Consider the following 17709-nt stretch of genomic DNA (forward strand, 5'->3'; position numbering starts at 1 on the left):
AACTCGGCTGTTAAATTCAGTAACCTGCTCAAGCTATCAAGTCAAACCCAAGAATAAATGCTTTTAGTCTTTTCTCAAAATTCCCTCCCCTTCCCATAATATTCTGTTCAAAGTGGAGTCATACAGGAAAACGTTGCTGCCAAACATGCCCTTTATGCCAAAACTGTTCAGGAAATGACTTCCTCTGTCTTAATTGCATACTGAGAAGCATCAGCAGAATTACCTGTGACACTTTCAGTAAATCAAAGCAATAACATTCAAGTTCACATGTTAAACCTAGGAAAGAGGAAATCATGGCAGAGAGAAATGAAAGCCTAACCACAGTTGGGCTAGAGGATTGATTCCAAGGGTCATCTGACCTGCATACGCAACCAGGTGATATCGGTTAGCAATTCCCTTGCTCCTCTAGGCCATTTTTTCTCAACCTTGGGTCACCAGATGTTGCTGGACTACAAGGGATGATGGGAGTTGTAGTCAAACAGAATTTGGTGACCCACGGTTGAGAAAGGATGCTCTAGCCTTAGCTATAGTTTGTCAATTTGAGCATCACATCACATCTGCAAAAGAATGGTTCCAGTTTCTGGGTTGCTAGCCAAATACAAACCATGGTTTGTCAATTCAGACATGCCGAACCATAATTATGAGCCCTTAATCTTGGCAGTCCTGATCTGACTGCTGATTGGAACTCACAAGGCATGGCAAGCCAGTGGCTGCAGCACCATGGAAAGTTCTTAGTAAACAACTTAGAATCATAGAATCATAGAATCATAGAGTTGGAATAGACCACAAGGGCCATCGAGTCCAACCCCCTGCCAAGCAGGAAACACCATCAGAGCACTCCTGACATATGGTTGTCAAGCCTCTGCTTAAAGACCTCCAAAGAAGGAGACTCCACCACACTCCTTGGCAGCAAATTCCACTGTTGAACAGCTCTTACTGTCAGGAAGTTCTTCCTAATGTTTAGGTAGAATCTTCTTTCCTGCAGTTTGGATCCATTGCTCTGTGTCCGCTTCTCTGGAGCAGCAGAAAACAACCTTTCTCCCTCCTCTATGTGACATCCTTTTATATATTTGAACATGGCTATCATATCACCCCTTAACCTCCTCTTCTCTAGGCTAAACATGCCCAGCTCCCTTAGCCGTTCCTCATAAGGCATCGTTCCCAGGCCTTTGACCATTTTGGTTGCCCTCCTCTGGACACGTTCCAGTTTGTCAGTGTCGTTCTTGAACTGTGGTGCCCAGAACTGGACACAGTACTCCAGGTGAGGTCTGACCACTTGAAGACAGACTGAAGAGACCTGAGACCTACCTCCAGTTTACCCTCCCTAAGCACCGCCCACTTGCTTGAAGATGTCAATTCTTAAAGGGCCAACCCCCTGGCCTGCAGATTGGCACTTCTCTCTCTGACCCCCCACCTAGCATTCTCCTAGCATCACTGGATATGATAGTCAGGAGGTGCACTGCCTTTGGGGCTCAGGGAAAGGGGATTCCTGAATGTCATGGCTCTGTTTCAATGGATGCTGTTTCTGAAGTATCTTGCCTGCCAGATCCAGGCTCAGGGGCCTCAAGCCCAATGTTGGAAGCCTGATCCATGTTCCTAGCCAGCAACCCAGCGGCCTTTGACTCAGCTGGCTCATCCTCCTCCTCAGATTCCAAGCTCTCAAAGCTCCAAGCAAAGGCCATGACACTGTCAGAACTGAGTTGCAAATGTCTCTTTTATTCCACTGTTCATTTTGTTTTTATTTTTAACCCAGTCTACTTCCTTCTCAATTATACTCATTAAGCATGAGTCATGATGAAAGCAAGTGGAACAGCTCAGTATTTCATTCCCGCTGTGCAGGTCAGATGGTGAACAACTGATCTTCAAACAGAAATTTATACACCTATGGCGCTTCATCAAGACTTCAGAACGTATGTTGAAAATATGAGCAGTATTATGCAGTGATCCAGCACACAGGCTGCTTTGACAACAGCAGCAGCTTTGACAGCAGCAAGCACCCATCCTCGCCAATGTATATCACATGGCAAGAGGACATTTAATCCCTCTTTACTTCAGGAGAGACTGGGCACTGTGGCAGGAGAATGTACTGAATAGCTGTAAGCATTTAGTGCACCAGTGGACCATATTCTTCTTCCTGACAAAGAAAGATAGGTGAGTTTCTTCAGGGTCTTTTTTAAGACAGAAGAGTGCCTGTTCTGCCCAAGACTGAAAGGAGACACCCAGCCCCAATCCGTGATACACTATGTGGCCACAACTCTTCTAAGCAACCTTCCGACAGCTAACTTACTGAAATAGCTACCACATAATATTTCTGGTGCATTAGAGCCATTCAGACAACTATTAAGGTTTTTGACTACTCTTGCCTGACATTGGAAAGGAACAAATCCAGTTGACTGGTTCACACAGAGATGATCATACAGTCTCAGGAATATTTAAGCATTCTACATGCCACCGGCCTTTGACAGAAAACACCTTACTGAGGTCACCAAATAGGCAGGAGACGGAACATTAATCACCATGCATCAAGCTTTCATCTCCTGTTGCTTAGAAGTGATGGAGAAGGGTAAGGAATAGAACAAGCAATAAAGCAAAGAACCCCCACCTTTACCCTTTTGTGTTCATAGCTTCAGTGTGACTGTTGGTTTGATAAATGACTGGGAGTAAGTAGAAAAACTCTATGGCTTCATAGCTTCTATTACTGGATTCTCTCCTGCCGAGAACCAGCTCTCTTCCAAAGGGAAACCTGTGGTGTGATGTGCATTTGTTAACCAAGAGACTGCACTAACAGACTACAGTCCTCATAGGTGTCATCTAACAGACCAGAATATCAAGAAAATTCCAGCAAGGGTTCCCATAATCAAGTCCATTCTACATCTTTGTTAAATGGTGAAATGTGTGTTGCATTCTGAGACATTAGGTTAGGCAACCTAATATGCAAACTTCTATTGGCATGTGAGAGTTGGAGCTTTCAACTTATAGCAATCTCTTACTAAAAAGTGTGAATACTCCTATACCAAAGTCTTAACAAAATATACTAGTAGGTGTAACATGGGTGTTGACACTGCCTGGGAGGAATCGGCAACTGCTGCCTATCACAAAGCATAACTAAGGACTAAGTGGAATATACAGTTTGATCAATAAAGCTAAAAATAAACCAAGATTAACCATTTTTTAATGATCCAGTTGTGGACTTTGTACAATTAGAGGTAGGGCTGATATCAACCCTACCTCTAATGGTACAAAGTCCACATCTGAATCCTAAAAAACTGGTTAATCTTGGTTTATTTTTATTGAACAAACTGTATATTCCACTTGATTAGAATAAAACCTTTAAGCAGTTTCCAAAGGATATCTGAATTATTGGTTAAAAATGATTAAAAACAACTACTTAAAACATCTAATAGCTAATTAAAATTAACAGTAAACAAAAAAAAGATTAAAATACATCAACATCCACATGTCTGAATGTGCTTCATTAAACATGTCAGCTTCATAAATCATTGTTTAAAGTTGGCTGCTTGCAAGGATAGGTAAGACTAACCAGTTTTGTCTGGGTTCAGACGTAACACTAAGCAATGCAAAACGTTGTTAGTACAGTGGTACCTCTGGTTATGAACTTAATTCGTTCCGGAGGTCTGTTCTTAACCTGAAACCATTCTTAACCTGAGGTACCACTTTAGCTAATGGGGCCTCCCACTGCCACCGCCGCACGATTTCTGTTCTCATCCTGAGGTAAAGTTCTTACCTCAGGATGAGTCTGTAAGCTGAAGTGTTTGTAAGCAGAGTCTGTAACCCGAAGTGTTTGTAACCTGAGGTACCACTGTATTGGCCATTGTGTTGTGCACTTTTCATCTGGGAGGAAACTCCAGCTCCTTGAGAATCATTTTATCTTATAATCCTGTAGTCATATTTTCCACTGGAAGGGATGGGGAAATCCCTGTAACTACAGCAGCAGAATGTCTGCAACTGCAAGTAACCCCCAGCTCAGAAGGGAGAAACAGAGGGAAAGTGTGACAGGAGGAGTAACCTCCATTTTACCCTACTGGAGTCATGGGGAGGAGAATTACTTATGCCAGGTCTATCCAGACATAGATTCTTGCTCCTCTTGTGGGTGTGTTTGTGCAATCAGGGGGTCTATGAATGTGTTCCTCTCCAATGCCACCCATTATTTCACTCCATTTTGAGGGACCCATGGGTGCAAATCCACTGTCAAAGCTTTTCTACAGTGCTTTGTGTCATTTCCATGAGTACGTTTCTGGCAGAAGCTAGCAGTTCTCCATTTGTGGTTGTGCTAGCAGAGTCTACTTCATCCTAAGACCACTCACCTAGTGAACCAGTGGGCGCAGAGCTGCACCCTGTGTGGGATTAATGAATGAATAATAAATTGAGTATATCTCAAAAGTATGCATGTTAATGAAACAGTTCTGAAGTAAAACACATTTTTACTTTGTTTTTATATTATGCATTCATGCAATGCATCAGGTAAACATACTAAAAGAAGCATTTCCTCCTGTGTGAAAGAGAAAATGGTGTGGGACAATTGCATTTTCCCCCTACATACTTGTATTAACTGTTTTTTAAAGCCCATTTCCTAATTAATCAGAGGCACTTTAATATATCAATAGGTTTTTAATTGATTTACCAATTAACCAAACTAAATGGGGGAAAGCAAACGATAAAAGGAGGAACTATTTGAATTCCTATCTTTCTCAAAGTCGTATCATAGCATACAGATCCCAAGCTCCCTAAGGGGGAAAACCATAATATGCAAGTAGTAGATTCTTATTATTACTTCCTATATTTAAGGCAAGTTTCTAAACCAGAAAGGAGGGGGAGAGATAGTACTATTTTATGCCAGATGCCAACAATTACTCATTCCCATCGGCACACAATGACCAGAATTACATTAGCACAAATCAGTTTAATATATTGCATATATTAAAATCCACTTAGGTTTTATTTGGTGTGAAATCTAGTGCAATGAAAAGTCTGAACTGACAACCCCTTATGAGTTCATAAGTACCTTGCAGGCAGCTGCTCTGGAAGCTTTCTGTTCCCTGACTGCTGTTCTACAGGGTTCACTTATAGGAAGCACAGTAGCCCACTCAGTTTTGTTCTCTGTGAAATGCACCCAGATAGCTACAGTGGTCAGCTTTGTGGTATGGCTCTTTGCCAACTGCACCTGGATTCAGGCTCAAAGCTGCTTTGTCTTCTGAAGAACAACCTAGATTTGAAGCGGTAGCCTTAGTTTAAAAAGTTCTTGAAAAACTGTTGTAAGTGAAGAAAGCTGAATCAAATTTAAATAAAATGTATGTATTACACATTTCAATGAATGCATAAGGGAAGATCTGAACAGTTTATTTTCAGTGTAAAACAGAGTACAGTGGTACCTTGGGCTACATACACTTCAGGTTACAGACTCCGCTAACCCAGAAATAGTGCTTCAGGTTAAGAACTTTGCTTCAGGATGAGAACAGAAATTGTGCTCCAGCAGTGCGGTGACAGCAGGAGGCCCCATTAGCTAAAGTGGTGCTTCAGGTTAAGAACAGTTTCAGGTTAAGTACGGACCTCCGGAATGAATTAAGTTCTTAACCTGAGGTACCACTGTAATAAAGACTACTACTAATCGCCAGAAGACCAGTTTGATGTTTCCATCGACACTAAGACTCTAAATGGTTTAACAAACCTGGTGGCGAGCAGAAGGATCCAGCAAACTGCATGGTATCAAACCCAGCTCCTGTACAGCAAGGGTGGGTCAAGGCAAAGAAGTTAAAGCTGATTTCTATTTAGCAGTAGCAGGTCACCTTGCTGCCAAGGTGTTCAAGCACGTCTGAAATGAGGATTTTAAAGGAGGAGTTGAAGAGCACTACTTGACTCATTGTGACCCACTGGGATAAGGAGGAGTCTGTGAATGGCATGGCAGGCCTCTCTGTAGTTACCCCCTAATAGCAAGAGCTAGGTGGTGAACACGTGACAACCTTAGGTCAGGTGTTCATGATTCACTATTGGCTCAAGCCTGAAAACCACTGCTTTTTTCTAGAAAAAGAGGTGTTGGAACTCACCATGAACACCCTTGTTCTCTTAGAATAGCAATGGAGCTCACCTGAGAGGTGCTGGTACTGACTTCCAGTGAGTTTTGGCAGAAAAAAGGCTTGCTGAAAACTAGCCTACGTGTAGCAGGCCTTCAGAAAATCCCATTCCCGGAGTATTTGTGTAGTGTAGGTGACATCATTTGGGAGGAATTTCAATCCATAATGCCCCTTAAGGCACTCCATCCAACTTTGTTTAAAATTCCAAGGGCTTGAGAGAAGAGGCTGCAGAGAACCAAGCCATACATATATAGATGTGGGGATGTCAATAATAGAAGCCCCAGCAGTTCTCCAAGCCTGCTACAACAATCTTATCCCAAGACAGATTGAGGCTGTTGGGGGTACACAGGTGGGCAACCAACACATGTGGGCAAACCCTGTTAGGAGGCAAGCATTCATCTCCAGACACAAATCAACCTTTCTCTTTGCTCTCTTGATAGAGCAGATAATTACAAAACCTAGGAGAGAAATGATGCAGAAATTAGCTGCTAGTTCTCAGTTCCTGGTTAACACAAAAGTCTGAAACAGAGCAGTTTAGTTACTAAGGAACTAAGAATCCAAAATAAGCTTTAATTTAACCCATATCATAAACACATGTTTGAGATCCACAATAACTTTCTCCAATCAAAACCATATTTCTTGCAGTGTTTGTATATGATGAACTCAGATTACAATTACAAATAAGGAACTGGGGGTGGGGGTGCCCCACTTAATGAGCTCAATTTTGATCTTTTATGGAAATAATGAACTGGAAAGGAGTAAGTAAGTAAATTCAGCATTGTGGAGATGAATTCTTTTGAGGGGAGAGGAAAGGTTACAAAAAGTGTGCATGGAATTATTTGTGCTACACCACATAAAGAATTATCCAGGACAAGTGAGCCATCAAATCAAAATTTTCCTGCTTTCAGCAAACACTTTTCTCCAATTAACATGGAACTATTCACCCTTCTAAATCAAGCAAGATTGCAAAACTGAATGCGTAATTGACAGATTCGTAAAAATATATATAAAAATAAAAAAACTCAAAGTGCAAGATAGTTGCACAATGGTATTCAATTACTAGCTCATCATAGGCATCTGCTTTGCATCTTGTAAAAGATGTCCCCTAAAATGATAAAATCACTTCTTCTTTTAAAGACTACTGAAGTACATTTTACTGTGGAAAAAATGAGTGCAATAGGCAAGAGAATAACTTATCAGGAAAAGTTATATCCAGCTGATTAAACTTTCTGGAAGCTACTTCTGAGCACCAGATGCTATAAGCAAGCTATTTGCGGCTACTAAAATATGCACAAGCACAGGCTTGCTTTAATTAAGCTTTTGGTGTCATTTCATTTGTATCTGTTCTCAAGAATTTTCTTGCTTTTTATTTAGTCTGCCTTTAACTATTAAGCTCCAGATGTAGTTTGCATTTGGACTAAGCTGATGTACAATAATTGCACGTTAAGCTTCAGTTTACAGCCTACGTAAATAACAAGCCAAAGACAGACTCAATAAAAGGAAACTTAGCACAGCCAGAATTGGGCTGTAAGGAATCAGGAAGTCTAAGCAATATTGCAGCCATGTGAGCTTAAGGATATTTCAGTCTGCTGTGTAAAGGACTGGTTACAGGCTCAACATGAGGCAGAATGCGCTAGAAGCCATTTCCATTTTAGAAATAAGACACTGGAGTATTTCATTGCAAATCAGGATGTGCCTGCAGCATTTGGCAGGCATTTCTAGAATCCACTGCACAGCAGGGTTCTGATCCTGGTTCATTTTCTTCTCAGTAAACTGTCGAGTTTCTGGATTGAACCACTCACTTTTGATATCTTAGGAGCTGAAGAGAAAACTAGTATTGCACTGGGTGAACTAATAGGAAGTGTCTATCTTCAATAAGCTGTACTTTTTATCCTGGAATGTACTAAGTAATTACTTCTTGCTTGACTTCGCTCTTGGTTGAGAAAAACTAAAGAGAAAGATGTCAAAATGTTCTCCAAAGTACACAGTCCATCATTCTTCAAAGAATCATCCCGGTCTTGTTTCTTTGCACTTTGTTTCACCTCGGTAATACTTTGACACCATCAAAACCTTTGGCACCAATCCTGTGGTGTCAAGAGTGGTCAGAGACTGGATGAAGGTGGAGGTCATGCATATGGCCTGCCCACATAAGCACATTATCAGGGAAGATCAGATTGCTCGTGCAGTTGAAAAATATGTGAAAAGGCTCCCAGATTTATTGGGAGGGTTTTGGTTCCCTTGGCAAACTCCTTTGAGTAAATCCACAGTGTCAGCTAGAAATGATTCCCACCATCTCCTTCTGGTGAGAAGGCGGCATACTCATACCTTGAGTAGTCTTAACCCAGAAACCATTATTCATGTCCTACAAAATCAAATAATATCACAGTGTGTGCCTGCTCTTAGAGACCAAAGCCAACATAAAATATAGCAGCTAGTAGAGGTTTAAAATGCTCTGGTTTCAAATCATAGAAATAATACAAAACCATGAAGCTTTAAAAGACTTAACCCACACATGCCTTAGATACACATAAAGGATACATATATGTAGAAGGCATTTTATGCAAGTTGGAGTTATAGAAATACTTTTATAAATAAAATAATACAGAGATGAGATCTTGATGGATGGCCCTTAAGAAAGGCCAATATCAGACCATAAGCATCTTCAACAGAAAACACAAGACTTTGGGCTGGGATACTCCATAAGTATTAAGATAGAAGGAAATGTGTCTAACTTCTGAAATTTAATTTCATGTTTTATCTCCTCTTAACGCTATCAAGCAAAAATGAAAGTATGTGTTCAGGAAAAGTTTAATAAGTTTGGCACCTACTTTTGGTATTGGGAAAGATGTGAGAAATAGAAGAGATATGGATTGTGTTGAAAATCAAACGCTGAAGGACTTGCCTGAATGGGTAACATGCAAATTGGTTGAGGGCTCTGCAATAACCATTATCGGATCCTGCAATCTTTCTGTTAGCATGAGACTAGAGAACTGCTAACTTGAGCATAATCACAAACACTAAACTTGCATCTTTTAATGGATCACTTATCACTCCTGCCTTTAGCAACTGGAAAATGGCTAAAAGAAGGTAGTCACTGAAGGCCAGACTGCAGTCTCAGCAGATCCAAGTGGGGTTAATAGCCAGGTTTTTCTTCCTTCCTTGGAAAATGTTTGAGTGCAGACAAAATGCTAATCAGAAGGCGAATGTCTTCAATGCCTGGTAATAGAATACTCGAACTAACAATTAATGAGGCTTGCAGACCACCCAGCCTGTAATTGGGCAACAATGCTATCATTAAACTAATAACAGCATTGTGGGGATATTACCATGCTTTGGCACTTTGCAAGCATCATTCAGAGTCAGTTAAGGAACCAATAAGCACAGCAATAAAAGGAAAATGAGTTCACAGTAGCCAAACGGGTTAAAAGAAAGAAGAGCTTTTAACAAGCATGTGAGAGGGCACAGAAGTCCACTAGGAAACTTGGGATTGATGCAACAGCAGATTTTGCAGTGGACTTTATTTTCACACTATTTCCAGAACACACACACACAAATGGGGGGGACATTTGAGAAACAAAAAATGAAGTGGCTATAGAATTACTGTTAAATTTAATGAAATACTTGAATGGATAATGCGAACACGCAATCGCTTCATTTTAAATAAGGTAAAGAAATAGAAAAGATTTACAATGCAAACCTATGGACTTCTCAGAAGAAAGTCAATTTGAGCATACAACTTAAGATAGCAATACATATACGAACACAGGAGGCGTAGGCTTGAAAGGGACCATATATGGCTTTGAAGTAATGAACTACTTTAATAAAAAATAAACATAACCACAAAGCTTTTGTGATTCTTTGCAGTATATTTGACTGGGACTTTAGAAAAGTATATTGCAATGTATTCCATCTGAGACTCCTGAACAGTAAAGAGAGGGTGAACAACTTGGTTTTGTAGATGGTGAAACTGAGCCAAAACCCCCCAGAGAAGTTAACAAAGTTATTTTCTGTGAATTAGTTACAACTGTTAAAATTATTCTCTTCACAGGGTCTCAGAAATTCTGCAAGTATATATTAGAATTCACATGGATAGCACATGGCATTATAAAGCATCTTTAAAACACACCTGTTTGTTTCCCTTTTAAATTTGTCTGTACATGTTTTGTTGCTTTGAGTCACATTTAGAAACCTACACAAAGTGACAGAAAATCCTCAGAATTGGGAATCTGGCAGCACTAATATGGAACAGTTTGTTTTATTCAGTTTCACACTTCTTTATCAATATTGGTTTTAGAGTTATATTAAAGACAGTACACACCTCCACAACACCTGTGTTGATAACACATGGGTTTTAGCCTTTAAAAAATATTGAAGACAGTTCTACCCAATTCCTCTCCTTCTTTCATATGTGCCACTTGCCCGCAAAGGTTGTAGACATGGTTTTTTGAGGGTTAGGCATTGATTTTAGAGTTGTACTGCACTTCCACAACACCTGGGTATGACAGACTCTTAGATGTTGCTTTCTGAAGGTTAGGCACTGGTCAACAACTTCCCCCCCCTCTCTGAATACCAAACACTGGTGACAAGCAGGTGAATGCTGTTGTCTTAATGCCTTGCTTCTTTTGAACTTCCAGGGGCATTTGGGCATGTTGTTTTTCGACGTCCTAAGGACCAACAAGCCACTGTGTTTGTTGACTGTGACACCTTGTGTACAGTTCCCAAAGCTCTTGCTGAAGCCAAGAAACTCCCTGGTGGGAATTTGATTGGAAATGATCTTCACGCTTATGGAACTGGCAACATGTCTGCTACACACCATGCAGTACTTACAAGAATTTGTGACATTCACAGAGAAGACACTACGGGAGATAAATAGCATATTATTTTGACAAAAAAGTTGAGGCTTGCTCTGAAAAAAAAATCAAAAACTGATAGACATGTTTGTCCAGAACTCCCTAAATATAATTTATATAATAATAATAGAATGCTAAAATGTTTCAACACAGGCAAAGAAAGCAATAATGTTAATTAAGAATAAGGTTGAGAGAATTTAGTACCTGGCTGTGAAAATCATATTCTACTTACCAGAAGGGTTTCCACAGCTATCCTCATCACTGTTGTCATGGCAGTTATCCTGATTGTCACACATAAAGCTTTTATCAATGCACAAGCCGTTCCTACAGTGGAATCGGTCAGTAGAGCATATCAAGGGATTCGCTGCTGTAAAAACAAAAGGAACAACATTTTGCTCTAAACTTGAGACTTCACCCAAATAGGCAAGGGATTTCCAAGGGAAATCCCATACAGTAGAGTGGTACTTCAATTTTCAAGCATCTTGGAAGCCAAATGTTTCGGTTTCTGAACACCGAAAACCCGGAAGTACTTGCTTCCATTTTCGAACACGTCTCAAAAGTCGAACTGCGTGTTTTTTTTTCTCCATTGACTTTGCTGACTGTCCTTTGTGCCTCGGTTGTCAAACGTTTCAGAAGTCAAACAGTCTTCCAGAACTGATTGCGTTCGACAACAGAGCTACCACTATACATGAGTCAAATGTTAACCTGTCTGTTTCCATAGGACAACACTTTAATACATTCAGTATTTGCTCCTTAGGGAAAGGCACTTTTCAAGAAACACAGTGCTCCACAGAACAGAAAGTTTTGTTTTACTGCAGCCAACCCAGCAACTAAATCTTAATATATGCATCTGAAACAATCACATCTTTCTCTCTCTTTATGCCTGTCTCCACCTCTTGTATTTTCCCTATGTCAATTTTTTATATTGTCTGCACTTTCCTGATGCATGGCAATGTGAGCAGCAGGCCGTAGCAAAAGCCAGAAAGCCACTGCTCAACAAAATGGCAAGCAGGATAGAGACTGAGGCTCAAGAGAACAAATATTTAAAAGAAAACAATTGGGGGAAACAGAATGGGAGGAGAAATATATAAACAGACAGGCAAACAACTTTCTTTTCAACCAAACCAAAATCTCACTTCACCAGTACATAAAATGTATCATACATACATACATACATCATACAGTGGCAACAGTTCTACCAACCACAGCTACAAAAAGACTGCATGATGATATAAAATGGTGCCATCATTACATGTCTTGAGATGCCAGGCAACAGCATTCTTCTTTACCCAGGCCTTCAGCCACTAAATAAACTATGGCTTCTTAAATGTGTATGTGTGGGGGGACTGTTATTATATTTTATTATGTTGCATAAATTATGCTCTTAATGTTGCACACTCCCCTGGGATCTTTAGATAAAGGGTGGTATATAAAGCAAAATAAAAATAATAAAAATATTAACAACAACGGGCGTGAGGAAAATGTATTTCATATTTGTGCTGCCTCTGTAAGGCTAAACAGAAACATAGATTGTTTTTTAGTTGACAAGGTCAAGGAACAACATGACTCAGGGGACATCTCAGAAGATGCAGTGGAAAGAAATGTTAACAGAGATAGATGGGGGGGGGAATGAAATACAGCAATATAGAATTGCACAGAATGACAGTCATTAAGACCCCTATGTGGCAAAGATAAATGAGGCTTTAAAAAAAACCCACTGCCAACAACATGCACTTTTATACACTGTGGCATTTTTTTTGTAAAATAAAGAATAATCTTATTTTATAAAAGAAATGTTCCGTACAGGTAACTTAAATGGTATGAATTATCATTCTGAACTCCACCTGTTCATGAGCTGCCCTTAACATTTAAAAGAGATCAGCTACAAAGAGAAGTGCCTTGTAAACTTGGAATACAACCATAGATTTTAAAAGCAAAACTGCAACAGAGATAAGCTACTCATCTACATAAACTCCAGGATTCTCCAGAGGTGTTGGGGCTTATGTTATTCTAGAGAGAGTTTTCCATTTATAAAAATCAGTTTGCCTCTGATGGGTTCTGCCACTAACAAAGCCAAATGCAAGGATTGTGGTGCTGAATTTGGGCTTCGGGTATTAATAAAATATATTTAATTACTTTACTTACGAAAAAAAGGAAACCTTCTGCCCACAGGTAGAAAGATACTTACTGCAGTTTTCTTCATCGCTGCCATCAGGACAGTCCGCAAAACCATTGCATCGGAAGCGGCCAATGATACAGTGAATTCCACTCGCGCAGGGGAAGAAGGTGGAGCCACACTTAGATTTGGCTTTTGCTGTAGGAGAAGAAAATAAGAAAGCATGGGTGGTGAAAGAGCTCCCTCTGTCAGAGCTGGTCACAAGGGTCTCAGACTTTTTCCAATAAGGATGTTTCCAAAGCTTAGTTTAAATGTTTAGTAATAGAATTAATGTCAAAGCCAAAGAGTCACTTTTAATTAATGTCAAAGAGCAATAGTCACTTCCGCTTGCTTGGCTGGTGATACACAGGTGGGGGTTTTTTAAAAGCCATCAATATAGCATAGGGCTAGGTCACTACTGTATTGGTGCTCTAGTCATTTCAAGCTTCCTTAAATTTCCTAACCAGTTTTAACCCACAAGACTTCCCAGTGTTTGAACTGGTACCAGGATTTAATCATTCTGACCACTGTTTTCTGACAAGTATGACAATCAGCCAGACTCTGAAACTTCACAGCAGTTGCGCGGGAATTCTTGCCATTTTCCCAACTCTATAGTTCCATAGTTTGGAGGAAGGCTGGGGATTATTTGGCAGATGCATAATCAAAGTGTTTAATGAGACTTGGCCATTCAGAGCCAAACAGGCAAGCCTATCTTTTCTGTCTAGAACAGGCCTGAAGGCATTGGGTGTACCTGCTTGAAGATGCCCTGTGCCCACCTGTCTCTCCCTTGGGATGGATGAGCTGGTTTGGGAGAGATGGAGATTTGAAATGCCTTGCCTGAAAGGCAAGGCCAGCAGGAAGTGGGAACTTAAACTGTAGGCCCTGGCACTTAAGATTTCAATTCAACAGATATGAAACTGTTTGCTATATATTAATGAAAAAAAGACTTCAAAAAAGACCCTTGACTCTGTAAAGCAAAGCAAACTTATGTCCCTCCAGATGTTGCTGGACCAGCTCCCATCATCCCTGACCACTGGCTATACTGACTGGTCAACAATACCTGGAGGAACAGAATTTCCCAACCCTGGACTAGCTGCTGCAGAAATCACTGCATAAGAACATGATTGGGGGGGGGGACAGAAAGAACTGGGAGCAGCAGAGCATCACACAGCAATCACAACTACACTGTTCCTTGAACAAGGCACACTAATGAAAAATCACGAACAAGACATCCTCCTTCCAAAAATGTATTATTTGAGAGACAAAGTGGTAACCTTTGTACCACATTTTATTTTTCCACAGCCTTTCAAGCTCATCAAGAAAATTTCTCAAACCACCTCATCAAGATCTGTTCTGCACAGCTTCTGGCCTCTTTGACACTTTCCTCTTCTATTCCAAAATCACAGCTAGAAAGTCACCCAAAAGCATATCATTTAGAAACCTTAAGTGTAGTTATTTACTGGATTCAGAACTGGCTAAAACAAACCAAGGAGATAGATTACAATAGTACGGTCTCTTTGATGGTCCTTAATGTTAAACCCCAAGTCTCGAAGGGGCTCCGGACCAGCAGAGTCCTTGTTGCTTCCAGCCAGTCTTCCATACTTAAAAGCAAAGCCTATGGGGGGCTCCAACTTTTGTTTCAAATTTCTTACAGATCCAGATGTCCCCAAGGCTCCAGCTTTCACCTTCCGCAGATTTATAATCCTCAGGTCTTCAGATCTCCTCCAAGGGAGATCTCTCCATTTTCCAGGCTCCCATTCAGACCAGGCTTTCCACATCCAATTTTTATTATCCTTTTTTATCATCATGTCAGGCCTCATATTGTAACTCTCCTTTAGCTCCTGCACGTCTCCTGCTTCTCCTTCATTTTCTTCAAAAACAACACCTTGCTCCATCATTTCTGCACTTTCAGTTTCATTTATTTGTTCAGTTGAGTAGACTTCCTGTTTCAAATCTTTATCCAGCTCAAAACTGTTGTTTACTGACCGGTGTAGTAGTGATATCTTTGTAGACATAACATTGTATTCATCTTTCAAATTTCCCAAGAGAACGAGCGCTCTGTCCAGTTCTGCTTGGAATTTACATACTCCAGTCATTTTTGTAGTGTAGTATCCCTATTACCCCTCTAGGGGGATTTTAGTTCCTTAATGTTCCTTTCAGCTCGAAACCAAAAGTCCAGTTATTTTGTATCAGCCCTCGTTGTTTTCAACAAAGTTATACCAGATGAACCAACAAAAACAGCAGAAACAATGTTCTCTTTTTCCAGCTGGCAACTAGCTGACTAGCAGCTCTCTTGACAGCTGTCAAAATCTTCCATGCAACAGACTTTCTCTTGGGGCGTTCCCGGGTCTCGGGGGGGGGGGGTGAAATTCCAGTCCCCAAATTCTTTTTATCCTCCAGTAGATCCTTATAGTGTCAAAACCGTGAAATCAAGATCTTTTCACTAGAAAACAGGTTCTCTCGACCTTGGTTGCCCAGTCCTTTGCTTTAACTTGTTTACAAAGGGGGGGGGGTGACTTCCTTTTTAGCCCCTTCCCGCTCGTTCCAAATTCAAACTGAGAGAGATAAAACTGAACTGAGAGAGATAAAAGGGCCTCAGATGTGAGGTCTCCAGGTTAAATAAATAACACAAAGACTGATGGACATTGGTCGGGGATTGGAACCGGGAAAAGGGTGGGTGGAGGTTGGGAATCCAAAGGGCACATAAGGATAATTTGTTTTCTTTTCTTACTTTTAATTAGTGGTAAGGAAATTGGGTAAATCGTGGAAGGGAAATTTTGGTCGACTTTAGGAAAAAGGTCTAAGAATAGTTAATGAGGTATAAGTATTGATGTGTGTTTTAAATAAGGTAAAATTGGTTTCTTCTTTTTTAAATTAATTGAAAATAAGATTGTTAAAAATAAATGGAGGAAATGGAAAAAAGGAAGTAAAGTAAAAAATGGTATGTTAGAATAAATGTATAAGTTAAGGTAAAGAAATAAGTTAAGGACTTGCTGAACTGACAACTTAAATTGGAATACAAGAAGGGGAGGTGTGAGGAAGTCTGAGAAATAAGGTTAAGAACGATAACTTTATGTGTTTTTTCTATTTTTCTTTTGTTGTTTAATTTTGTTATGTATTTTTGTATTTTTCTTTTGTTCTGTTTATTTTTTGTTCTTGTTTGTTTTTTGAAAATGCTAATAAATATTATTTTTTAAAAAAAATAGATTACAATAGTACGTTCTCATAGGTAATCCATTAGCAGTGAACTGAGAGATGGGTTTATTCTACAGCGAAGAGGTTTCTTTCCTGGGTCACATGAAAAAGAACCCACTTTTCTGAAAGAGACTTAATTATATGATTCATGTACTTAATGCATTTGTAACCCATCTTCCTAGTAAAAATCCCTCTCAAAATGGATTACAACTTTAAGCAAACAATAATATAAATAATATAAAAATACAATTAAAATGCATCCAAACACATAATAACAGCAGCAGCACATAAAACACATAAAATACCAACCCGGATAAAAGTGAGCCAGACAAAAAGGTTTTCAAGGGCTGCCTAAAATGAGCCAGCCCCCCCCCCCATGTGTGTGATATCATGCTCTAGAATCCTTGTAATATTACTTAACTAGCATTATCAGTGAATATGCAGTATATAGAATTTCATGAAACATAAGCTCTATTCAGCTGACTTAAACAGGAGATAATCAGTATGTAGAAAGAGAATTATGCCCACAGACTCTGTCTCCAGCTCTCACAACTATATAAGTCTATGCAGAAGAATTAAAGGTGAGACTTGTAGGTACAGCTGGATGAAGCAGTCTTAATGTTGCAAGAAATTCTCTGTACTGCATATGTACTGAAAATACTATATACGCCATATAAGTCTACATGCTAAATGCAATCAAAGAGACAGAATAAGACCAAAGTATGGGTACCACCTGCACATGAACGTAGCCAAAGCAAATATGATGACTTTCCTGTGTTTTGCTTAACTGAACACAGCCAGGTTTTTGCCAATGAGGAAAGAGATGATTCACATTTGCATGTATCAGTCAATGATCTGCAGCATATATGTGATACTTCTCTTGAAAAACCACTATATTTGGCATATGTCCTGTCTATGGTGTTTCATCTGAGACGGTAAATTCACCAGTGCAAAATGAATCAGCAGTCACTCAGTGATGAACATGAATGTGTGAATATGCAGTTTATGAAGATCAATAAGGGGGAAATGGAGGAAGGGTCAAGGGGAAAAAAGAGAGAAGCTATGGAGAAGACAAAAGCCGAGCTTGCTGAGCAACCATTTGGACAAATATCCTTTTCAGAGCTAAAGTGACTGCCATTGAACTGAAGGCTTCTCCTGCTGGCAGGTAATAATGTATAAAGGATTTTTATTAAGAAGCAGCCACAGTAACTCTTAAACTGATTTACTATCTTTCAAAAACAAAGTAATGCAATTCCTTTATGGCACACACCCTTTGCAGATGCATTAGTCCTTAGCTGGGCTTGTAGAGCAGAAAATGAGACATATCAACTAAATGTCACTTGCACACCAACTACCATATTTTTCTGGGCAGGAACCAAGGACAACTCAGAAATAGGAGGCCATCGTTTTGAAGAGACGG

At 39.9% G+C, this 17709-nt stretch overlaps 1 protein-coding gene across 8 annotated transcripts in view; it reads right to left on the reverse strand.

Annotated features, from left to right (window-relative positions):
• Positions 1-17709, reverse strand: part of LDLRAD3 (low density lipoprotein receptor class A domain containing 3) — a 111721-nt gene that overhangs the window by 42426 nt on the left and 51586 nt on the right. For all 8 annotated transcript variants that reach the window (XR_008330388.1, XM_053387800.1, XM_053387841.1 and 5 more), the window contains 2 exons: positions 13128-13253; positions 11172-11306 (listed from right to left, as the gene is read on the reverse strand). Coding sequence is in view for 7 of the 8 variants with exons in the window: in XM_053387800.1 (XP_053243775.1) it covers positions 11172-11306; positions 13128-13253 (261 nt within the window). In the remaining variant the exon portion in view is untranslated. The remainder of the gene's footprint in view (positions 1-11171; positions 11307-13127; positions 13254-17709) is intronic.

This window comes from Podarcis raffonei, chromosome 1, assembly GCF_027172205.1.
Source record: "Podarcis raffonei isolate rPodRaf1 chromosome 1, rPodRaf1.pri, whole genome shotgun sequence".
Taxonomy (NCBI): Eukaryota; Metazoa; Chordata; class Lepidosauria; order Squamata; family Lacertidae; genus Podarcis; species Podarcis raffonei.